This window comes from Mustela nivalis (assembly GCF_964662115.1).
Source record: "Mustela nivalis genome assembly, chromosome: 2".
In the NCBI taxonomy this organism is placed as follows: Eukaryota; Metazoa; Chordata; class Mammalia; order Carnivora; family Mustelidae; genus Mustela; species Mustela nivalis.
In genome coordinates, this window is record NC_139021.1 from 146,816,103 (window position 1) to 146,841,777 (window position 25,675).

A 25,675-nucleotide genomic window follows, 5' to 3' on the forward strand; every position below is an offset into this window, starting at 1 on the left:
AAGTGTGTTATGTATTTTGTGTAGTAAGCCTTTATTGGATATGTCATTTGTAAGTATCTCCTTACATTCAGTAGGTTGATTGTTTTCCTTTGCCATGTAGAAGCTTCTTATTTTTATGTAGTCCCAATAGTTTATTTTTATTTTTATTTCCTTTGCCTCAAGAGACATATCTAGAAAAATATTGGTATGGCTGGTGTCGAGAGACTTTACTGCTTGTGCTCTCTTCAAGGATTTTTATGGTTTTATGTCTCACATTTAGGTCTTTCATCCACTTTGAATTTATTTTTGTGTATGGTGTAAGAAAGTGGTCCAGTTTGATTCTTTTGCATGTAGCTGACCAGTTTTCCCAGCACCATTTGTGGAAGAGACTGTCTTTTCCCCACTGGATATTTTATATCCCAATCTTCTTATATTTTCCATTTATTTGCTGAAATTTTGTACCTTGCAGTTATTATGACTATCTTTTCCTTTTAAGTCCTTGAATACATTTATAATAGCTGCTTTAAAGTCCTTTGGTGATACTTTCAACTTTAGGTTTATCTTGAGGTCTATTTCTATTGACAGTTATTTTTCTTGTTATAGGTCACATTGTTCTATTTCTCCAGATTTCTACTAATTTCAGTCATATGCTGGAGAGTATAAATGTTACATTGAAGGGATGCTGCATTACGTTTTCTTCCATTAAAGGATGATGAGTTTTGTTCTGGTTGGCAGTTTGACTACTGGAATCTCCTTTTGGTTCTGCCGAGTTTGCTTTTATTATTTGTTAGGACTTACCGATTTCCATTAAAAAATTTTTTTTTAAGATTTTTATTTATTTATTTGACAGACAGAGATCACAAGTAGGCAGAGAGGCAGGCAGAGAGAGAAGAAGGGAAGCAGGCTCCCTGCTGAGCAGAGAGCCCGATGCAAGGCCCGATCCCAGGACCCTGAGATCATGACCTGAGCCAAAGGCAGAGGCTTTAACCCACTGAGCCCCCCCAGGCGCCCTCTATTTCCATTTTTGAACTTGTTCCTAGTTTGTGGCTTCTTCTTTAGTGTATGGTTCTTTCTCTTCTGTGTGGCCTTTCAGGAGTGTAAGATGAATTCTCCATATACTCAAGGAGGTCTTTCCAATCTGAATGGGATGTAACTCGAACCTTCGTAACACTGCCCAATCTCTGCTACTTCTGTTCGGTTCTCAGCCTTGGAGCAGGTTATCTAGGTCTTTTGGAGTCTTACCCTATGCATGCACAGGTGACCCATGGCCAAGGACTCACATGACGAGTTCCCAAAAAACACACTCCTCTCAGGACTCTGCCCTGAACATTCTAGCTCCTTCCATCTTCTGCATTTTTATTTAAGGGAGATAATTGCCCCTGGGCCTCTGCTCGCCTGCACCTTGCCAGGAAGTAGCCATAGAAAGAAGTCAGGACAACTACGGGGTTCACCTATTGCGTTATTCTTATCTCGAGGACTATAGTCTTCTGTTGCCTTCTCTTCAGTGCAGGGAAACTGTTGTCTTACATATTTAGAGTTACTTTCAGTGGGAGGGTATGTTCTGTAACAGTTACATTGTTATAAATGGAAGCAGAAGTATAATAGCTATTTTTGGACATTTTAGAAAAAAAATCACAGAATCTCACATTTCCCCTCAATAAAAATATACACGTACATGAGCAGTTCATAGTTCCTGCTTCAGTGTCTGAGCATGACCAAGTGTCTCAATAATAACTCGTATTTGTACAGCTCTTTCTAGTGTTTAAAAACCCATTGGCAAATATTACTTGATTAGTCCCTAAGACATCATAGTCATTTTGCCCCACAAATAAGAAATGACGTAAAGATGTTGACTGTGCTAATACAGTAGTGGAAATTTCAACCAAGATTTTCAAACCAGGAGCTCAGCCTCTAACAACATATTCTTTTCAGTCGACAAAAGTAGGTCTCTCTCTGGGAAAGAGTCTTGTCCCAGCTACCAAGAAAATTAACACTTCTCTTCCCACAGTGGTACACAGTATACAGCATCATGGGCCTTGGATATAGTATAAGGAGGATGTTAATTAGTTGCTTTAAAAAATATTGGAGTCCGTTTTGGCCTGACAAGATGATTCTGGTGCTGGTGCAGTCACTGTGGCCTGTCTCCGGGTGACCCCAGATACCCCTCCTGTGCTTCTGGCTTTACAGCTTCCAGTGTGTCTTCCTTTGTACCCATGGACAGTGGATGAGAAATGAAAGCTTACATAAGGATGCTGGTGACTGGGCCTGGGATCAGTGGGGGCATGTGGCCTTCGTCTTCTGCTGGACAGGGTCTCCCATTTTGGCTGCTGTCTCCTGGCAAATTTGCCCTGGCAAGAGTTGAGTTTTGTTATAACTGTGTTTTCATTTTTGAACTAATATCAGAGCCTTGCTGCCTCCCGTAATAAAGGATGTGCCCCTCACTTATAGTTGCTTATGAATGGCCAGTTGGTTATGAACTAGGAATGGGCGATGTGTTAGCTTGTACCAGTCAGACATTCATGCTACCTACTGCTTCTGCTCATGGGGCATGGGGAGGTTGTGTGCTTGGGTGGACATGCTGGCTGATGTTACATGGACGGTGTTGTGGAGAGCTGATAGGAAATGACTCAAGCTAATAAACCCAAGGGAAAGAGCACCATGTTGCTGAGTTTCAAAGAAGTTCATCCTATTATAAGTCTTCCTTCATCATGACTTCAATGTTACCCACAGCTGGCCATCTAGCCTTGGAGGACTCCGTTGGTTCGTAGTACAGCTTGGGTCTGAGGACGGAGGATTAAAGACTCCAAGTGGAGAGCTCTCTCTGGACCCGAGTGAGAAGAGGCAGATGACCCCATGCAATGTCATGGATGCCTGTTAGACACATCTCTGACTAAACTCGCCCAAGCACCACTATTGTCTGTATTTTACCAGAGGTCCAAGGGGGAAGTCCATCTGGACAGCACAGGGCTAAATTCTGTGTCCACTCCTCACTAGCTTTTCCTCTGTCCTCGGCTCCAGCCAGCACTGCTTGACCACTGAGCACCCTGCCCTTAGGGGCCTTCCTGCAGGGCCCGAGTCATCCACCAGAGCTCAGGCGGTTGTGTTACCGTCTGGGTCATCTGCTGACTCTCCACTTCTGCTTTCTCCAGGAAATGAGCAGAAACGCAGCTCAAGTGATTCATAGTGAAACATTGTTGGAGACTAACAATGCTGGCCGGATCCTCTTCCCCCAGGCCTGAGGGGCTTGGGCTGGATCTGGGGGCACCCATGTCACCTGACGTCGGTAGGCCCTGACCGTCACACCTCTGGGTAAGTCATCTTGTTCTTGGCCAGGCCACGCTGGGCCCAAGGTGGGCATGGACGTCCTGTCTGTCAGGGAAGGGCCTTCTGGTTGCCTCCTAGAGAGCTGGCATGGGAGTCCATGCGGCCACCAGTGCCTGGTGTGGGCTTGTGGATGTGGGACAGGAGGTGGGATGATGAGCAGAAAGTGTGTGCCGGGTGGGTGGTACAGGTGGCGGGGGCCACTCGAAAGCATGGGTCTGCTGGGGTGTCTGTCCCTGTTGGAGTTTGCCGAGCTGGGCTGAGCTCCAGCTCCCTTCCTCATCCTCCTACCTCAGGTCAAGCCCTTTCTCAAGGTTCTGCTAAGGAAGGTGACGTTGCCACACGTGAGAGAGGCTGGACGTGGGCCTGTCTGTGCTAAATCCCAGGGATGGAGAGGGGAGGCTGACTGTAAGGCTCCTCTGCCCAGAACCCTACAGGCCTCTGAAGGGTGTTGAGCTGTGAGGGCCGCTTCCCGGGGACAAAGAGAGCTAGCTTTATTCTGGTCTGGTGGTCATTGCCGGGGGTCTGGTAAGTAAGGGCCTCTTCAGGCCTCCATTTCTTCATGTGAATCACCACAACAAACCTTAGAAATGCCAATATTTTCTGAATAAGCAGGACCACCTGACTCACAGAGAATTTGCTTTTCTCTCCTGAAATCGTACCTTATAGAACATTGAACTCATCCTTTGTCCCCGCTTCTCTCAAGTGACAAGGAGCTAATTCAGCAACTTGGGATTTTATGTATTACTCTTTCCAGGGGTATTTTAATGTTGACATGATATTCTGCAAAATTATCCATTTAATTATTTGAGAAATATTTATCAGAAGCCATTTCCTCCCAGCACTGTAAAGGCATCGGGGGCAGCAGACGGGGCCAGTGGTGCTTGGTGCCGTGGGCTGCATTGGGTTGGGGAGCAGGGGTTTGGGAGTGGGGGGTCGGGAGGCTGGAAACCTGTGTACTTCTGGGTGGAGCCCTGAAGGAAGGGAGAGTCTGGAACCTGTGATTTTTGAGAATCATTCTGGGGCAGGGGACTAGAGAACGTCTAGGTGCCTTGCAAGAGGCCTGGTGGGGGTCTGGGGGGAGAGTAGCGGGGTAGAGAGTGGTGAGGGCAGGCCAGTGACCTGGCCAGAGAGGGATGCCATGGGGTCAGGTGAGGGAGGGTCTTCCTGTTCAGTGTGAGGATTTGGGCTGTTCTCCTCAGACAGGGCGCTTCTAAATGGTGAGTAGGTAGAAAAGAAAATTTAGAAACAGTGTATAGGGTATAAGAAATATCACCGAAGTGTTTTTGTTTTTATTTTTTTTTTAATTTAAATTTTATTTTATATATTTGACAGAGATCACAAGTACACAGAGAGGCAGGCAGAGAGAGAGGGGGGAAGCAGGCTCCCCACTGAGCAGAGAACCTGATACAGGGCTCGAACCCAGGACACTGAGATCATGAGTCAAAGGCAGAGGCTTAACCCACTGAGCCACCCAGGCACCCATGTTTTTGTTTTTTTAATCATCAGTGTCTTTGAGGTCCTTCAAAGGCTTGGTTTCTCCCTCTCCTGTCAGAGAATATGGTTGTCCAGAATTTGGGGATTATTGGTCCCTTGCTTTTCTTTCTAATTTTACCTCACATGTTTAAATTGCTAAATATGTGCTACTTAGTTTTGCACGTTTTTTGGACTTTGTAAATAGGAATTTTTTAAGTCTTTTAAGATGTGCTTCATTTGCTCCACAGTATGGTTCTGGAACGCCTTTGTATTGTTGCATGTGCTTCTGATTCATTCATGTGTATTGCTTGCTGTATAATATTCTGTGATATATACATAAACCTCAGTATATGTCCCCAAGTTAATTCTGGTGGACACTGGGATTTTTTTAGGTTTTTGTTCTTGTTTTTTTATTATAAGCTGTTAGGAGCTCCAGCACTTGTTAGGTATTGCTAGGACGCTTCTTGCACATATATCCCAGGGTAGGTGTGCACGAATTCCCTAAGGTGTAAGCCCTGAAAGTGGAATTGGTAGGTGTACAATCTTCACCCTTACTGGATGATACCAAATTGCTTTTCTGAACCAGCTGCACCATTTTACCCACCTATCAGCAATCCGTAAATGTTTGTGTGGCTCTATATCTTTACCAACATTTGATATGCTGAAGTTTTAATTTTGCCAATCTAGTGAAAATGAAAATCTACCTAGGCTTTTAATTTGCATTTCCTGAATTACTAAGGTTGGGCATCTCTTTATATGCTTATTGGCCATTGTGGATCCCTTTTCCTGTTCGGATCTTTTGTCCATTTCTTGTTGGCACCATCTGTCTTCTTTACCCTTCTGATGTTCTAGAATTTAATACATATTTGGGTATTAATCCTTTGTCAGATATATATATTATATTTTACTCTTGTTTGTGCCTTGTCTCATTACATTCTTGGCAATTTCTGCTAAGGATCAGATTTCTTAATCTCAAATGAGCTTCATTTATCCATACATTCTTTTATGATATACGTGTATTATCTAAGAAATTCTTCTCCACTATGAAGGCATACAATTATTCTCTTACATTATTATTTTCTTTTATAATTTTGCCTTTCACATGTAGAAGTCCCTCATCTAAAAATGATTTTTCTGTATGACATGAGATAAAGGGTAATGTTTTATTTTATTTTGTTTTTCCCATATGGATAACCAAAAATGTTAGCTATATTACTTAAAAAGGCCATTCTTAGGCACCTGGGTGGCTCAGTTGGTTGAGCGTCTGCCTTCGGCTCAGGTCATGATCCCAGCATCCTAGGATTGATCCCCGCATCATGTTCCCTGCTTGATAGGGAGTCTGCTTCTCCCTCTGCCCCTCTCTCTCTGCTTGTGGTCACTCTCTCTCTCTCTCAAAAATAAAAATTAAAAAAAAAAATAAAAAGGCCATTCTTCAGCCACTTATCTACACCCACTCTGTTGTGAATCACCTTGTCATGTATATGAAGTTCTGTTTCTGGGTTCTCAGTACTGTCTGTCTGTTTATCTCTTTGACAGTACTATATGATATGATTAATTCTAGGCTTATAACAGATTTTGATATCTGAAAAGAACTATTTTATTTTCTTATTCTTCCACTCTGTATTGTCATTCTTGGTATGAATTCATAAAATTCTAACATTCATATGAATTTTAGGAACAGTTTATCTACAAAAAAGCTATGTTTAGGTTTGACTGAAAAAGCAATTTGGAGAGCTAAACCATTTTTATGAAAATGACTTCTCCAATTCATGAACATGGTTTGTACCATTTATTTAGATGTTCTTTTAAATATTTAAATGTTTTATAATTTTCCTTATAAAATAGTGCATATTTTGTTTAGAGTTACTCCTATGTAGTGTGTATTTTTATATAATTTTAATTGTCACTAAAAATATGTGTTTCTCACTCACTGATGCATGCTTGCATTTTAAAGAAGAATCATTTAAGCTATTCTATGGGTAGCAAAGGAAGAAGCAAGACTATCAGTTAAAAGAATGTTGTAGTAATTCAGGCTAGATGTATTGTTGGCTCTTTCCAAAGTGATAGTAGAGATAATGGGAAGTGATCAGAGTGCTGAGATTCTAGATACTTTCTGAGTATGAGATTTGATGATGTTTTAAGTGTAGTGTGTGGGAGAGGGAAGTTGATGACTCCAGAGCAACAGGGGGAATGGAATTTTGAGCTAGGTCATGGGTAGAAAGAACATATCTGCAAAGTGATGGTTATTCTAGGATAAAGGTTTGAACAGACAAAGGTAGAGATGTATATTAAACACTAAGTGTAGAAATGAAGTCTTGGCACCTCCTGTCCCCATGTGACCTTTACAGTAGGAAAGCAAGCCAGCTTGGTCTTTTGGGGGGCAAGGGGCAGATATCTTGTGCAGGAGGGAGAGAAAAAAGGTGAGCACCTTGGAGTTCTTGAGCCACACTATAGAGCTTTTTAAAATTTATTTATTTACATTTATTTACTTATTTCCAAGTGAGGATATGCATCTATTTCCATTTGTTATGCAAACTATCAAAATACATGTGCATTTTGTACCTGAAAAGACTTTCCAGGCAACACTCTTAAGCCTTTGGCTGATGGCCCGAAGCATTTGCACACCTGTTAGAATCTTAGGTCTCCAAGTCTGCACCTGTGCTATCTAACACAGAAGCCTCTAACCACACCTGAAATATGGCCAGTCTAAATTGAGATGTGCTGTAGTATAAAATGCACATCAGATATCAAAGATGTTTCAAACAACAAGAAAAAGAAATGTGAAGTGAAATATCTAATTGATACTTAAAAATATTGATTGCATATTGAAAATAATATTTTGGAGATACTGGGTTAAATAAAAATATATTTGAGTAAATGGCTTAATTAATTCCAGCTCTTTATTTCTACTTTTTAAATGTGGTTACCAGAACAATTTTAAGTTACGCATGTGGTCTGAATTCGTGGCTGGCTTGGTATTTCTTCTGGGCTGTACCGTTCAGAGGTATTTCATGTTCCATGGCCAGAGGCTTTTATGGGAAATACAGTTCAATAAGGATGGGAAACCAGGGAGATGAAAAGCCACTTGTCCCAAATAATTCCAGGGAGAAAGAAAGTATGAAGTGTAAGAGGAAGGGATTTAGTACTTAAAATAAAGAGACACTGGGCAGGGTCCTGGTATTTGCCATCTTTTTTAATCCCCACAATGAGCTCAGTTTCATTACTCCCATTTTACAGATGAGAAAATGGAGGCTTAGAGAAGTAAGGTCCTTCATCCTCAGACAGTAAGTAAGTCAGCTGGGATTTGAACTTAAAACCTGTGCCATTTGAATTAGCTGCTACCACCACCATGAGTTGAGGAAACACTTCTGGAGAGAAATAATCAAGGTTTGGCAGAAGTTTGGAAATTGCTCTTTCCCTTTAGCAAATGGTTAATCCTATTTTTGAAAATTCATCTTCCCCGATGATTCACAGGAAACAAAAAGATTGCGTGGGGATCCTTTTTATTCCAGCATCGCCCATAATAGCAACTGAGACACCCCAAGCATCCTGTGATTAGGGAGCAAGAGAATGAATTACAGGCAATAGACCAAAAGCATGCTTCTTGGTCATTAAACCTGATCATTTAAGGGACAAGGCAACATAGACTATGTTTATGATATGATGATAGACGATTGATCCAATGAAATGGTTTATACATCAGTTATAAATCAAATATGCTTCAACATGGAAAGTAACATGCAGAAGAAAAGGGACTTATCTGTTGGTCTTTGTGTTTTTAACATGATAATAATAACAATAGCAATAATAATAATAGTATCACCCAAGTAGCACTCGGATATGGCTTTTTAAAGGATACAAAGAGATGAAGATGCATACATGAAGAAACTGTTAGTGAGGTTGGGCAGTCCATATCAGAGTCCATAGATTCTGAAAAACAATCTGAGGGTTGGTGGAACCAGGTGGTGGGTATTAGAGAGGGCACGATTGCATGGAGCACTGGGTATGGTGCAAAAACAATGAGTACTGTTACACTGAAAAGAAATAAAAAAAAAAAGAGTAAGGTCGAAGTGCACTACAGTGAACCCATGGGCTTCCTCCTCCCACTCTTTGGGTGTGGACCAGATGGAGGCTCGAGGGACAGCAGGCTGGGAGATGGACGTACTAAAGGCAGGGCCCAATGATTCCTCCTTCTGTGTTTCCGCCAGAGCATGCAGACCACCCCTTTACTGGGTTGGGTGGCGTTGTCCACCTCCTCTACGGATGCGTGAGTGCATGAGGCTCTCACGTTCTCCTTGCATCCAGCATATGTGCAGCAGCTGCAGGGGTGGGTGTGGGAGTGCGGTGGTAAGGAGGGACTGCCATCATCCTTGTAGGGAACGAAGGGTGAGTAAAGAACCAGGGGAATCCAGTGGGGATGGGCAGAAGTCCATATAACCAAAAGGGAAAAAAAAAAAAACAACCAAACAAAGCAGGGCAATACTTTGCAATCAGTACACAGAGCCTGGTAACTTTTAGTTTTCCTTTTCACATACCTGCCTCCAGGAAACATTTAATTATGTAAATTAATGGGGGGCAAGTCCCCCCCGCCGTGATTCCACTGCTTCCCCTTGCAGAAGGGATCTCTCGCAGACTCTCCCCTCGAAAACATCACCTTGGTTCCAAGAAATACTTCTTTCCCTGCACAATTTAAAGTGTCTGAATAGTCTCAATTTTGACATGTGTATTTAATGTGAGGATCCCCTTCCCTCATGTAATTAAATAATTGTGTCATTTTATAATTGATAGAAACCTGGAGTGGAGGAAATACAGGAAAGAGGAAGATAAAGTGTATTCATGCCTAATGATCACACAGGGAAGAACGTGTTGGGCGCCCCAGTTCTTACAGGCAGTAGGTGTTGATAGATTTGGGAATTATGAAGCGCTCACTTTTATTCTGCTTGACTCCACACGTAGTGTGCCGGCACAAATGGCTTTGGCTACCACGCTCCCCCTTTTCCCTGGACCTGGAGGTGATCATAATCCTGAGCACCTGGTGTAATTACTAAGTGAGATCTGTAGTGGTGTAGGATTGGAGACTGGGAAGTGCTGTCATTGAGTAAGGGGGGGAAGGGGAGCTAGGGCGGAAGGGATAGGTAGGGGGCTAGTGACTAGGCTCATATAGGGGGCCACATGATCAGGCTCACCCCAAATCCCAGAAATGCTGAAGCCTAACACAACCAGAGTTAAGAGAACGAACCAGACCACCCTGCCCTGGGAGTCAGTGGTAGGTGGGTCACATTGTGACCGCAAGGAATGACCAAGCTGTAAAGAAGAAGTAAGCCATTAAAGATGTTACCGCAGTCCTTACTCAATGGTCCTATCAGTGGTAGAGACTTTAACAAGATTTAAGTTCCTTGGTCACTTTTCAATAAAAGACCAACCACAAAAGCCCTCAGTGGCAACTTGCTGGTTTGCGACCCTCTCACTCCTGAGATCTTTTGCTCTTTCCTTGCTCAAAACAATTCTATCACTTTGCTCACTCTCCTTCATCCGCAAGATTCGTTCTTGGACTCTGTGAGGCAAGAGCCTCGCTCTCCCGCTTCACTATGGGCTGGTAGTGACTACTTTCTAATCACAAGGTGGCTCAGTGGCGGGAGGAGTTTGGAAGTTGGAGAGAAGAGGGTTATTTCTCAGTTGTGGCGTCGGGGATGCCTGGCCACGGAGGCAGCCAGGAGCTGTGTTTGGAAGGGTTATGTGGAGCTGAAGGAGGGGCATCCCAGGGAGAGAATCCTGAGTAAAGGCGAAGGATCAGATTATCAGTGGACAGTTCATTTGGCCAGACCGCATTGGAGGTGCGGCGAGAAGTGAGGCAAGGAAGGAGGTTGGGCCATGTCACTGAGGGCCAAGAGCTTGGGAGTGCTCCTTGAGAACACGGGGACCATTGAAGACACTGGAGCAAGGGAGTGCCGTGTCGGAGCTGTGCTCCCCGGTCTGCCGCTGTGGGGTAAGTGGGAGACAGGTGGACAGGGTGGGAGAAAGCTGACACTCAGGGGTGCAGGCGACTCACTTCCCCACCTATAACACAAAGCACCCAGAATAAGGCTCTGGAAGGGTGTCTGCCGATGAAGTTTTACTTTTCAAATCAGCTTCATGTTCAGAAGATTTACATTTCTCTTCTGACCCCTGGATAAGTGTTTAACCAGAAAGAGCATCCTACAGCCTAGTGAGTTTCTGGTTGTGTCGGAAATATTTTCTTACCCAAACCTAGTTCTACATGCATAGGAAATGCGAGAATGGCACTGAGGAGGATCAGAAGGAAGCAAGGAACCTCAAAAAAGTACCCAAATGGATGAGATGGGTTGCCTGCCCTCTGTGGGGAGGCAGGCCAGGGGGAGCCCACACCTGTTGCACCCCTGAGTGTCAGCTTTCAAGGCCAGGGCGTGGACCCAGGGCGGTTCTGCTCCTTCCCTGTTTACTAATCCAACAACCGGCCACACAGAGAAAGCTGTATCGAGCCACAGTTCCGGCAGCTTGTTCTGGAGGCTGAGTGTTGATGCTGGGTGTGCTGCAGGTGGCAGCCCCAGAGGGACCGGCCAGTGGGTGGCCACCTTGTGCCCAGGCTCATGAACTGTCAGCCTCTGTGGTTCCCAGAGTTCAGCTCTTGCCTCTGGGGGTGGTGAGATCACCCTGTTCTGGGCCAGCTGGCCTGCAGCGGGAGCTGGGGCCACACAGCAGACTGGGCACCAGACCTCCGGCCAGGGACCAGCAGCATCTTCGCAGATCCAGCTGGGGAACCCCTTCGGGGCTATTGACAGTAAGAGCTTCCAGCTACATATATTCTCACCGCTGTTGCTGACTGTGTTGGGCCACCCTGGACTGGTGGAGGAGGGTGAAGGGCTTCGAAGTCAGAAAAGTCTGGATTTGTCCTTGATTCTGATGCTTATTAGCAGTTTGAATTCAGACAAGTTCCCAATTTTCTCTGCGTGTCAATTTCTCTGTGGCTTGCTTTCCGCCTTTATGTCAGGGGGATAACGATATCTACCTTACAATTTTTCTAAGATTAGAGATCACGGACAGCTCTGCCAGCAGATGCTCATCCAGGGACGGCCACGTACACTTGACCCGCACTTCTTAGGTTGGAGAGCAAGCCACAGACTAGCAGCGGAGCGGCTCCCTGATGATGGGGGCTGGGTCTCTTGTTCCTTGTGCTGTCTCTAGCCCATGTCTTTGTGCAGACGGTGAGAGCTCGGTTGCAGCTAAGCTTGGAGGGTCTGGCCAGGGGAACTGCTCCCTGGCTATTTCGGGCAATGTGGAAGTCAGTGCACATACCGAAATACAAAACCAGGGACCCTCCTGCAGGACCTGGCGAGTTCCTACATTCTGTTACTGTTGCACAAACCACAGAGGTGTGTGCTAAATGGGAGTGCTTGGCCTGGAATCAGAAAAAAGGAAGTTAACAATGGTCGGGGCAGGTGCAAACCACCCAGTTCCTGTCAGTCAGAGTCCCCATCTTAGTCTTCATGGGGGTGTTCCTCAACTTCTGGAAATAACCGAGTCATTTGAGGCAGGATGTAGGCTTGTGGGTGGGCTCTGCTGTGCTCTGCCAGTGGGAGCTCCTTGCCCTCGGCTGATGGAGGAGGTGGGGACACTTGCTAACTGAAGAGGACTTGGGGCCGCACCCAGGCCGCTGCTGGTCCTTGCGCTGGAACTGGTTGTTAAGCCTCTCAGGGAACCTCCAACACTACTTGTTCTACTGTCCCATCAGCCACTGTCTACAGGGACGCTTGCCACTACCCATGCTCTTGTACTCGCCCTGGAGCTGGCTGTTGGGGAACGCACTCCTGCTCCTGTTTTCCACTTTTTATCTTTAAGATGGCCAACTCGCCACTTCTAGCTTTGTCTCTGCGAATCCCAGGACATACTTCTGAAGCCTCGATTTAATCCACCAAGTATCCTGCTCTCCTTTCAAGCCAGTGCCTCGTTGTGAGAAAATCTGAGATAGGACACTGTCGGCAGACAGGCCAGGGGTGGGCTGATACAGAAGAGAAGCCAGGTCTAGGGTGGGGTCCAGCTTGCCCTGGCTTTGGGGCTGGACCCTAAAAAGTGACCAAGGCTCCAGAGCATACCCACAGAGAGCTCTCTGGCTTTAGGTTCCTCCAGGGAGGGCAGGCAGATTTCAGGAGCCTGAAGGCAACAACACACACAAAGGGAACGGGCTAGGGTGGGATGTTTGTGGAGTGGGGTCAGGGTGCTGCTAGCCACAAGGCAAGAGGTGTGGGCATTGTGCAGACATCTAGACTGTGCTGGGTGGCCTCTCACATATATTCATGTGCTTAATTCTTTCCACAGTCTGGTGAGAAGATACTGCCCCCATTTTACAGGTGCATGCATGGAGGTTCAGAGACTGTAAGTCACGAAGGCAGAAGGCTAGCGAGAGGTAGAGCTAGGATTTGAATCAGATCTGTCTGAGGCTGCTCTGGGTCTGCCCTTGGAGCTGGGTGGGGATGCAGTGAGTCGGGTTTGGCCCAAAACTCCAAGCTCGGGGTGGTGATGGTGTCTTACTAGGGAATTAAGGCTGCCACAGAGGCAGACTCAGAGGTCCCATTCCCACGCATCCTGAGCTGGCCTGCTGGTGGGCCTGGCACCCTTGGCCCCTGCCAGGTCACAGTCGGCCCAGGGGTTCATCTGGCCTCCACTCACAGCTCTGGGATCACCTTGCTCAGGGATTCTTAAGCAAGGTACTCCTCCAGGGCCTTGCGACTTCTTCCCAGGCAGCTTCCCTCTCCTGGGGATGCATCGAAAACACCTGGGACATTGTAGAAAACACGCTTGCCGGGGCCCCACCCAGACCAATGAAATGGTCCTCTTCAAGGAGCAAGGCCCCACTGGGGGGGGGGGTCCGGTGTGTGTTCCTGGGCTGGTGCGGATTGCTCTATTTCTAGATGCACTGAGCCATTCTTCATGCCGTCACCTTCTCTTAGACGTCCCTTTGCCTCTGTGTTTCCATGACCCTCGTGGCCAGAGCATTCCTTGCCTATACCTGGGGTGTACTTGAGGCACTGGCTCTTCTTGCTTCTCGTTTCTCCCTGCTCCTGGCCTGGCTTAGTGCCAGCCAGGAATAACTTTTCTAGAATTTGTTTATATAGAATCTATTTATTTCTACAATCTGTTTATCTCTTCTCCCACACCTTCAAGATCTTCTCATTATCTAGAACACCATGTTCATGTCAGTCTGCTCTCCTGGTCCTTCTTGACTTAGCTGCACCGTGATTTCCTGGGCTCCCTTCTCCTCTCCAGAGAGCCTGTGCTTGCACTGACCTTGTTTCCTGCTCACCGCCCTGTTCCTGCTCTTTGGCTGGCCCTGGACTGTGCAGATGGGGCCGCGACGTTTGTGAAGCCCTTTGGAGTAGCAGCTGCAGCAGGATGGGGAGAGGCAGGAGGAACATCCCTTTCCACATGCTACCCATGACCTCTTTCTCTTGAGGACCCATTGTCCGCAGTTGCACGTCTGGTCCTCTTTCGGTAGGACCTGTCTCAGCTGCAGAGACAGGTTGGGGGTGCTTCTCTTACCCACAACCCCAGATCTGGCTCCTCCCTGCCCCTAAGAAGGTACAGCTCGATGTTGCAGCTGCCGCATGGTGTCTGCTCAGCAAACACTGAGGGCCGAGGGAAGGGCTGTCCCGCAGAGGGTGCCACCGTGCTGCTGAGCTCAGAGGGAGATCAGAGCTCTCTCGGGAACACTGGCTCTCAGGAGCTTGAGGCAGACTCTGTGGGAAGTCTCAGGCCCTGAGGAGCCTCTAAGGAGACCCTGTGACCGTAATGACCAAGCTCTGTCCCTTCTCATCTTGCTCCTTCACGGACAGCTGGTACTCGCCCTGGCATCCAGATGAGGTGTGAGATGTGGTGGTATGAGGAGAGGGAAGTGGGACCTGGAGGGGGTGTGTATGGACAGGGCTCTCTGGGGGACCGTGGAGAAGCTAGGGTGGGTTGTGGTTGTGGCCATCCTGAGTGCTTCGACTGTGTGGCCCCTGGGCAGGGCAGGCAGGGAACGAGGTCGTGCGTTCCATGTTCAGAGGTCTCTGTTTTGGGGGCCTGCGTTGGCAGAAGCAAAGGGATGATGACATCGCTGTCTCCTGTCCACGTCACACCACACAGGTGCTCATGCCCCTGCTGTAGTTTCTGTTCCTGGAGTTTTGCCTTTTCCAGAGTGTCACGGAAATGGGATAGCACAGTATGTAGTCCTTAGAGACTGGCTTCTGTCACTTGCTATAAGACTTTGAGGTCCATCAGGTTGTTGTGTGGGTCAGTAGTGTGTTCCTTTTTACTGGGGAGAAACATCCCATTGTCCAGATATACCTGAGTTTGTTTGTTTCTTCACCCGCTCAGGGCCATTTTGGTTGTTTCCAGGTCTGAGCAACTATGAATACACCTGTTATAAACATTCATGCGTAGGTTTTATATGAAGGTAAGTTTCTATTTTCCTAGGGTAAACATCCAGGAGCCTAACTGCTGGGTGAGTATATCTTCAACTTCCTAAAAAAACTGCCAAGCTGCTTTCCAAAGTGGCTGGACCACTTGTATTCCCATCAGCCAGGATGCATCCCTGCCAATAATTAACAATCTGTGTTTACTTGTTTTTTAAAGACATTCTAATAGGCGTATCCTGGTATGTCAGTGCTGTCTTTCTCTGCAATCCGACTGTCTGGCTCAGTTCTTCTGGTTAGCTACACTAGACTGTGGAGGGAGCAGAGCTTCTATATTACTAGAACTTCTACAACAGCTTCTTTTCAATTTACTTTTAACTCGTAAGCTCTCCTGTTAGCAGGAAATGGTGGGGAAGAGGAAGTGAGGCCTCGCCCCACCTTGCCCATGTGTTTGGAACAAGAATGGCTTTGTTTTTATTTTCTGAGGGCTCTAGGTTAAGGCCAGGTCCTTGCTGACACAGGAGCAAGAGAGTATGGGTCAGCTGACATGTGGCAAGGAACTGACTTACGAGCGGAAAGGAAAACAGATCACGTATAGCCATGCATGGAAAGCTGCTGTTCTGCTGTGTATCATCTGATTTAGAGGTACCCCCAGCTCCAGGGCCTGGGGGGGCCATTGCCTGTGATGTAGAAGGGAAACAGGTTTGCCTCTACCCAGAGTGCACAGCGCGGAGGCAGAGTCACATAGGCTGAGGAGAAATGGGGAGGAATTCCATCTTGAATGGCACCATCACAGCTCTTTGTCACCAAGTCTGGGCTTCTCCATGGAAGACACTGAGTCTTTCCTGTGACCTGCCCTGTTAGAGAGCAGCTCCAAGCAACTTCCTGCTCCGTTTTCCCTCCAATGGCTTCCCGGCGCCTTAGCTCCGAGGGCTGCTAAATCCTATCTTATATCCTGAGGTTTCACCTGTTGGCAAATCACTCCACAGAAAGTCAGGGAAGAAAAGGTCAATGGTGCTTTAGCTGCCCAAACATCAGCAACCCAGCTGACTCTCCAGCACGCAGCCGCGAGCCGGATGCCCTGGGCCCTGTGCTTCTGACGCATCCCAAAGCAGAGTTCTAATGACGCTACGGATTTATGCAGGTGGGGTAGGAGCGCGGATGGGCAGTGACACCTATCTTGGGGGGCCCACGTGGGCACTCCCTGGGAACCCCTCCCTGTGCTGTAACTGTAAATCCGCCTCTGGTTCCCTGCACAAGGGCATGGACAGGGAACTCCTCCCCTGCACCTGCCCACCGTGCACAGCCCTAGGCTCTCAGCCCACTCAGGCACCTCTCCAGTGCGTCCACATGGACTCATGTCCCATGTCTCTTCTGTGGTCAGTGCATAAAGGCCAGAGGGGAGAACTGAGATCACCAAGACCATTTCAATGAGGAGAAAGCTAGTGTCGGAGAGGGGGAATAACCTGGTGAAGGCATCGCAGCAGCCCAGCTGGGACTGAACCTCTGCCCTGTGACTCCTGTCCTAGCCCGAGGCTCCCCTCAGTTTGAAGGTGACAGGAGTGGGCAGCTTCCTGCCCCGTGCCTCTCTCTTGCTGCCTCACGCAGGCTGCAGGAAAGCAAGGCCTCTGGCCTGCCTGATTGGCTGTGTGAGGAACCATGACTAAACTGTGCTGTGTGTGACATGTCCTGAGCCTGACTGGAAAACAGCTCACTGGCAGAGAGGGGGCTTGGAGACCCCTGGGACACCCCCCACAGCTTCCAGTCCTCTGGGTCTGCCAAAGCCGTCTTTCCCTTTACCTTGCCCCGACTGTACTGCAGCCCTGCTCCACCCAGCAAACCTCTACCTCTCCAAGAAATATTTGTAGGGAGGCACGCTTCCCTCAACCCAGGCTACCTGCCAAGCAGGAGTCCAAGCCCTACCATCTACCTAGGGTTTCACACCAGCCCTTGTTTGAGCTTAGCCTCCAGTGTGCTTTGCTGTCTGCAGACCCAGGATGGACTCTGCCTTGTCTGCTGACGGACAGTGGGACCCTGGGTTGGTCTCTTCCCTGCTCTGAGCCTCAGTACCAGCTGCAGACAGAGGCTGATCCCTTTGACATTGCTGGAGGGTAGGAAGATGATGTGAAGTGTGCAGGCATTTAGAGAGGCACCAGTAAATGATCGTCCACCCCCTCCTTCCTAATGGTGACACGTGCCAAACACGAGCTTAATCCTGGACCCCTGTGAGGGGTCCTGTTATGATCTCATTTTATAAATGAGGACACAGGAATGAGATGTTTCATCTACTTGTTCTAAGCCCGTTGATTCAAGCTGGAGAGGCCTCGTTTCCGAGTCTCTGCTCGTGACTGCTGTGGTGTGGGTATTAGGGTCGAGTCTCTGGAAGTTTGGGCCCTGCAGTGGTGTTTGGTCAACTTATTGATTTTTGTGACAAAATGCCCTCAGCCCCCATTATCATCAGGGGAGGCCAGTGGGTGGGGTCAGGCATCTTCTGGGTGAGACTCTGTCTCTTTTTGAAACTTTGATGTTCGCTCGTCATGGATTTTTTGGCATTAATCTTGATTTTTATAGACACTGCATTAAAATGTTATGTATCTTGGCTCTTGAGATTTTTTTGGGGGTCCCCTTACATCTTGTGCCTGAGGTGAGTGTCTTAACTTGCCTCAACCTAAACCCAGCCCTACCCCAGTGACCCTACTCCCGACTTACTCCATTTTGCCCAGAATACGAAAGTGTTAGCACCTTCTCACAGAGGTAAGAAAGCACTTTTGATAATGGAGTGGATTAGAATGATTTCTTCTTGCCATTTGTCACATAGCCCTGAGAGGTTAGTTGCTCCCTGTTACCTTCCTCTTACAAATAAAGTAGGTCTAGGGTGATGGGCAGAACCAGGGTGGGGGATGGCCACAGTCTGACAATTGAGTCAGACAACTTCTCCCTGGGATTTCATAGATCCCCATTTGTTAGAAATTCTTGTTTTGAAAATATCTCTCTTCAAGAGAATGCGATTCAAATGTTTCACTTCAGTAAATACAACTTCTTAATTTCAGAGGAAATCTGAAGTGGTTTCTGATATCTCCACTGAATAGCCAGCCACTTTCCCCAGGACCACATTTTCACCTTATCTTCTCACCAGCTTGATCTTAAAATGTGTCATGGTGGCCAAGCCCCCAGAGGGGTGTTATTGAATGGAACTCTTAGTTGTACCTGTAAGGGTGGCTACAAAATGACTTTTATGTGCTGGAGGCAACACTTAGCTTGGCTTTAATAGTCATTCCGTGGATTGGGATGTCTGTGCTGGACCTGGGACGGGTTCTGTTGGTGATGGAGATGAGATGGTGGTTTGTTTGGCATATAGGGATTGTCAGAGTCTGGGGGAAATCCAAGTAGAGATCTTGAAGTGAGGAAACAGAACATGTTTAGAGGAGGGGTCTGGACTGCAGAGAGAGGTTTGGGTGCCATCAGTATATGAGTTCATTCATTCATTCATCCATTTATATAGTAACATTTTGTTGAATGTCTATGTAGTGCCAACCACTGACACAGATGCAATGCCTTCCTTCACAGAGCTAACATTCAGTGGATATGCTCTCAGGGGAGTAGGAGATCTCCTACAGGGAGCTCATGAAATGAGAACACTTGCCATCTGACTCCAGAAAACCACTGCAGGGATCCCTGAAGGAGACTGGGCAGCAGACAGACAGAAACACGGTATAGCAAGATACATGGTGGGATGCCAACAGAGATGCCATTGCTTTTTAACCTACCAAGTGAGCAAGAATTAAAAAACGATAAGTAAGAAAGTGTGAACTCTTGTGCATTCTTGGTCAGAGTACTATGCATTGATGCAGTGTTTAAGGAGAAGCAGTTTGGAAATATGTGTCAAGATTCAGCTATTTCCCTTGTAGGGATTTAAGAATGTATTACAATCTATTATTTAATCACGGATATATGCAAAGACTTAAGACATAAGGCCTATCATTGAAGTATTATTTATTGTAGTGAGTAATTTGAAACTACTTAAGTGCCTACGTGTAGGAGATTAATTAAATGAATGATGATCAACATGGCCCTATGGTCACCATCAGTCATTCAAAATGAAGATGTAGAGGATCTACAACATGGAAAATATTCATGATCTGTTTTTGTGACAAAAAAATGTTATGGACTAATTTGTTAGAAAAATGGGTTGAGAGAAGGTATTTTTGATTTTTAAAACCAACAAGGGACAAGTTTCTAGAATATGCTTCCTCAAAGCAATAAGCAAAAGACAGGCAAGGAAAAATCAGCAAAGGTTATGAATAGTCAGTTTCCAAAAAAAGAAGTGCCAATAGCTAAGAGGCATCTGTGATGCTCAGGCTCATTAGAGAAATGCAAATTAAAATGACAATGAGGGATCACTTTACTTCAATCAGATTGGCAGGCATTAGAGAGCTGGGTAATTGGTGAGGTGGTAGAGGAGCCTGTGGGCAAAGTGTGGTCTGGTGCCAGCTTTCTGGAAACATCTTAGTTGGTGGTACTTAGTTGATGTAAGCAGGCGTATAACCTTGACTCAGCACTCCTGCTCCCAAGTCCATACCTGGAGCCAGTCCCATGCAGTCCCATGAAGGGACATGCATGGAAATGTCCAGAACAAACTTGAATGCAGCATAGAAGTCGCAGACAATCTGGCCATGGCTGCAGAGTGAACAAGTCAAATAGGCATGTGATACCCACTTTGTAACATGGGGCAGCAGTTAGAAGGAATGAAGTTGACAAGCACAGAGCCCCACAAGGGTCGGTCTGAAGGCATATGGCTGAGTGAAAAAGTGAGCTGCAGAAAAGATGCAGAAGGTCAGTCGGGGAACTCCTAATGCCTGTCTTCAGAAATCGTGTCACCTGTGTCGTGTTTTATAAGGACCCATGTTGTGAAGCAAGTGGAGCAGGCAGGGCAGGGTGGTGAAGAAGGAAATGCAAGTGGGAATGGAGGGCCAAGGAATAAGTAAGTAAACCAACAAAGGCAGACAGGAGCCTGGTCCAGGTCAGGGAAGCCTGCCAGGATGTGGGCCATCTTGCCACCTGCTCCTGAGGGTCAACCCAACAAAGGAAACCCAACTCCCACCAAGCCCCAGCCAACCATCAAAAGCAAAAGTGTAAAGACAAAGTTTGCTTCAACAATATGAGGAGGATTTTTATTATTATTAAACAACGTATACATAAATAAAAGCTAGAATACCAACAGTCATTTTTCTGGGTACAGGCAAATGGTGTCAATACATCACTGAAATAGTAATTAGTGAAAATTGATCGTCTACCAAAAAAGACAGTTTGTGAAGTGGGAACACTCAACCCAGGACATGGAATGAGGCTCAGGGGTTTATTGTTATAAAGCAGCTTATATAGTGAGAAAGTGGTGACTTTATTCTTCACGGCGAGAGGTTATGTTAGAATTTTCTTCAACGACTGGCAGTTGGTCAGTGGTTGCCTCCTATCAATCTTGGAAAACAGTTTAAGTTTTGCTTCTGATTTCCAGATGTGTAAGCAAGAAACAACTGAGGTCAAGTTAGTTTTGCAAAATAAGTTAAATTAAGCTTTGCTTGTATGACTAAACTGGTTCTCTCTGCTCAGGGAATTTTCCAGGCTGGTTTGTTTTTTTGCTTTACTACTTGATTGTCTTCCTGATACTTGGTTCCTTTCCTGTTTTGACACTGAAATTACATGGCTTTTGTAATAAGAAAATGAAGTTTGAGAGTAATAAGCATGTGTGTTGGAAGAAGCACTAGGGACTCATGGAGTTGTGTATGTAAAGGGTGAGAATGTTTCAAAGAGAGGTGGTGCGTCTGGCCCTATGACCCTTCATCCACTCCCATTCTAGCCTGCAGGGGGTGTGTGCTGGGCTAAAAGATAAAACATGACATATACCCTGAGCTGCTGTAGCGCAGAGCAGAACACTGGTGGATCCGTCTTTTTGTGCCCATCCCTCTGGTTCCTACCCCATGATTGGTGGTTGTTGGTCACTGGCCAGATTCCAGAAAGGACTTTTACAGGGTGACATTGTGGTCAGGGAGGGCTTTTTGCAGGAAGCCTGAACGTTCTGGGCACCATGTGGAGTTTCCTATACTCCTGACATGCAACGAACAAATCTTTGTTGTGCTGTGACTGAATCATGTCTCAACTAAAGACAAGGGCAGTTGAAAAGTCAAGGACACAAATAAAAGCATCTTCTCGAGATCACCCTTTTGGCAAATTGGTCTTTGGCTATTTTTACCACATAAGTTCTTGTCCGCATGCCTACTGAACCAAGATCTGCGGCTTGTGCACATCATCCCTGTGTGTGTTAAAAAAGGAACTCTTTTAAGTTAGCATGGGGTGAGGGGGGGTAATTGAAGAGTCCTTTTGAGGACAAAGTTCTCTGACAATATGGAATGTGAACCAAATAATGCTGAGAGTAAAGAACCTATATCCTTTCAGACTCATGCAGTATAAGGAAGTTACCACTGAAGATATAAAATTACAGGCCTGAACAAATGTTGGTGACAGTTGCACATATCCCCTCTACTTACTTGGCCTTTTAGAGGAGCAGCAGCAGCAGGTAATAAACCAAACCAAACCAAATAACAACAAAAAACAAGCTTTGGTGTTAAAGGTTTGCCCTTCAACTGGATGTCTAGTTGCTGATATGCCTTTGGCCCAGCCACTTTCCTTCCTTATATAGTGAAAATAAAAATACCCACTTGTCTCCTGAGTCTGTGTAAAGAGCCCAGCATAGTTCCAGGCACATGTCAGGTTGCCACTGTAAGTCACATCTAAGTCAGAATCTCTTTTAAAAAAAAGTCTTCCTATTTTTGTCAGTTCAGTTTCAGATTCTTAGCGGAACCATCTTCAATAGGAACTGAACTGAGTGAGTACAGTACCTTGTCCCACACGCAGCTTCATTAGGAAGTGCTGTGACAGGACTTGAAATTTTTGTTTTTTGTTCCGAATTCAGATCTGATTTGGTAAGGCATGGAGGCAGAAGAAATTTCAAGGGCTGAAGATGGAGCTGAGTATCCAGGTTCCAAAAATGAAGGCCAGCCTGATGTTGCTCAGCCTGACTTCCCACATGGAGGGCAATCTCCTGGTCCCACTGCTCTCTGGGAAATGCTAGAAAGGAAGTTTCTAGAATACCAGAAGTTGGCTCATGGGAGCCCGGTTGAACATCAGCAGAGCCTGTTGGATCTCCTTCCGCTGTTCCTGAAGGTCGGTATTCTTATTTTTGAAACTGTAAGTAGATGATACAGTGCTCTGGGGACACTTCTGGGATGATTGGAAGCTGGAGTTGGTGGTTTTAATATCATCACAAGTGGTCCCTGTTGGGTTTCTTAGAGGGGAATGTTGTGCTATTTAATAAAGATGGCAAGCAAGGCTCATCTCCAGGATGAGGAAGAGTTGGAAAGGACAGTTGGCTCTTGAGTAATATTGTCTCCTTAGTTAAAAAAAAATTATATTGTTCAACCACCATTCTAATGTGGAGCCAGAGAAAGACCAGTCCCTCTGGAGCTAGGGAAAGAAGGTGTGTTCTGGATCGCCAGGATGGCAGGTAACCTCAAACACCAGCAATGCCAACAGTAAGGACAGGGAGAACCCAGCCACTGGCATGGGAGAGAAGCGCAGCCTCTCCACAGAACTGCCATTCTGGCCAGTGGCAGCTGGTGATGGTTTGGGTACAAAGGATTCCTTTTGTTGTCTCAGAACAAAGGTCCTGCCAATGAGGTCTGCTTTATAGGTGAATATATTGAAGTTTAGTGGCAGAGTTGTAGACACATCTTTTTATGAGGGCTTAGTTTTTGCTTGACTATTGATTTTGGGTTATTATTTTAAAAATATAGAGCTACATTCAAAGCACAAAGAATATGAGATACTTTTCACATTCAAAACTAGGCTAAGACAGATGGAGACCTTGCCAGATTTTCATTGGGGAACTCCCTTGTTGATTTGTTTCATCTAACTTATTAACCAGAAATATTTAAGGATTTCTAAAGATGAATTCGAATCTTCTTGGGATCATATTTCTAGGATACATTGTGTATTTAGGCATGTCCTTCTGTAAAGAATTTTGCCAAGTAACTTACTGCTCATGAATTCATTATTTTCCTCCATCTTTTGGACTTGTATACCCCATCCATTCCATTTCACAGATTGGATAACTGACACATAAAGAATGTACAGGAAAAGTAAAACTAAGTTAGGAGAGAGAGCTAAGGTTTCTCATTCCTAGCCCTCCTTGCCTCAACAACCCTAGCTTCTGGAGGGTGGTTTAGTCTCCTCCAGTTCTCAGGTCACCTTTGCCTTATGGAAGGAAAAATGTGAGCAACCTCCTGTCCTCCACTAAAATTTGCTGCCCCCTATGTGTGTGGGCTCGGCCATTGCATGGTCTCTTTGCCACCCATCTGGGCAGCCATGGCTCTGTTGAAAGGGCTCTCATTCATGATGAGACAGAGCTTGGTACTTCTTCACCTCTGTCTAGATTGTTGATTTAAGAATTCATTCATGTGTTACACACATAAACTCTTATACCGTGAGCTGGGCTATGATAGTTGTGAAGACGGACAGGGGTTTTACACCATGGAGAGTTTAGTCCAGAGTGGAGAATACTAAGTAGCACCCAGAATGTGTCTTGTTTGCTTGAAGGAGTTAGCAAAGGACTTTGTGGCCATTTTTTTTTTTTTTCAAAATGGAAAGTTTTCGTGTGAAAATCAGATTTCCAGTTTCTCTTGAAAATTTTGGTAGGTGTAATACTGACAATTGGATGGAGATGGTTAGGGGCACCCCTTTTAGACAGAAGATGGTCTCTGTTTCTCAGTTTGCCGCAGTCCACCATTCTCTAATATCTTTCACCCAACCCGCATTACTCATTTCTGTTCCCTGACCTGAAGGGATTTGAGCTTGTGACCTCACACGCACAAGCAGTTCTTATTACTGAACTTTGGTAGTGGCCCATGTTTCCCAAGCTCTGTTCTTGTCACTAGAGGCATAATAACCCTATTGTTGAACACATGGGTTTTCGTGTCAAATAGAGCTGGTGTCCAGTCCTGGCTCTATTGCTAATTAGCTGTGCATCCTTGAACAAATTATTATATATTGATGAACCTCAGTCTCCTTATCTGTAAAGTGGCATCAGTAACAGATTGCTGGGAGTCTGGGAGGGTGAGAGGAGATAATGATTGTAAAGTTCACAGCACATGGAGAGCAGGCGTAGTTCTCATTACCTTTCCACCAGCCACCAGGATACTAACTGTGTGTGTGTGTAGTTTGAGATCCCATTTCCAGCAGTGTCCAAACTGCTGACACAATCTATATGTTTTGGGTCCCTGGAGATCACCTCTGATGAACCCTGCAGAACCAGAATATTCTAGGCTTTTTATCATTGCTTAAAATCTCTATTTTTTAAATTAAGTCCTACATGTCTACAAACCTGTTGTTGTTCCTGTTAAGAAAACCCCACCAGAGTGACAGCACTTAGGCTCCTTAATTAAGGGCTGGTATAATGGAAGGGGAACATGGAGAAGGTTAGAGGGTTATTGTTATTATTATTTTTTTAAGTATAGTGTAGATAAAAGCTGAAGTGTAGACGAAGACTGAGAACATTCACTGGAATACAGGTACTCGCATAAGAAGTCAAGCTTGAAACTACTCTGATCTGAATTTTATAACCACAGAACAGTGTTCTTTATCTATAAAGAACCCCCTTGGAAATACAAGGATTTAAAATGTCATGCCAAAAGGGTGCCTGGGTGGCTCAGTTGGTTAAAGGTCCGACTCTTGGGTTTGGCTTAGGTCATGATCTGGGGGTCATGAGATTGAGCCCCGTGTCTGGCTCGGGGTCATGAGATTGAGCCCCGTGTCTGGCTCTATATTCAGCACAGAGTATGCTTGAGGATCTCTCTCCTTCTCTCTCTGCCCCTCACACTTGTGCATGCTCTTGTTCTCTCTCTCTCTCAAATAAATAAATAAAATCTTAAAAAAAATCAAAATAAAAAGTTATGTCGAAGCCTTAGTCATGCACTGGTTATCCTGACAGCCATGCCCCTACTGGGCTCTGAGATAACTGAGGGCTCTAAAGGAGTCTTGGACTCCTTTGGTTGGTGGAACTCAATTCTCTAGACCTGACTCTTTTCACTTTAGGGCCAAGGAAAATTAAGATGATCTGGAATATTCTCTGTTTTAAGATAATGCACACAAGGGATTTTTGAATCACGCCCCCCCCCCACCGGCTTGGAAAAGGCTGTGTCCCTGAATTGGGGGCTTTTTTGCCTGCTTTGCCCAGGCCCTGTGTCAGTCAGAGGTGGTATGGAAGGGGCAGCCAGGGGCTCGGGGGAGAGTTGACAGCAATGAGTGCCCAATCTCAGTGGCCGCCACCTGCCTCCACCTAGTGAGTCTTGAGATTTGGAACAGGGACTGTTTGGTGTGCCAGACTCCCTCAGAACTGCTTCTTTCCCACCTTCTTCCCCCCAAAACTTCCCTCTGGCCTCTTC

At 45.9% G+C, this 25,675-nt stretch overlaps 1 protein-coding gene across 9 annotated transcripts in view; it reads left to right on the plus strand.

Moving 5' to 3' along the window:
* The first annotated feature begins 3,064 nt into the window (after positions 1 to 3,064).
* WDFY4 (WDFY family member 4) overlaps positions 3,065 to 25,675 on the plus strand; it is a 273,431-nt gene continuing 250,820 nt past the window's right edge. For 4 of the 9 annotated variants that reach the window (XR_014307369.1, XR_014307370.1, XM_082718545.1 and 1 more), the window contains exons 1-2: positions 3,066 to 3,288; positions 22,150 to 22,400. Coding sequence is in view for 6 of the 9 variants with exons in the window: in XM_082718545.1 (XP_082574671.1) it covers positions 22,167 to 22,400 (234 nt within the window). In the remaining 3 variants the exon portion in view is untranslated. Of the gene's footprint in view, positions 3,289 to 3,378; positions 3,829 to 22,149; positions 22,401 to 25,675 lie in introns of those variants that run through there. The other 5 variants (XM_082718546.1, XM_082718548.1, XM_082718543.1 and 2 more) reach the window with 4 other exon arrangements.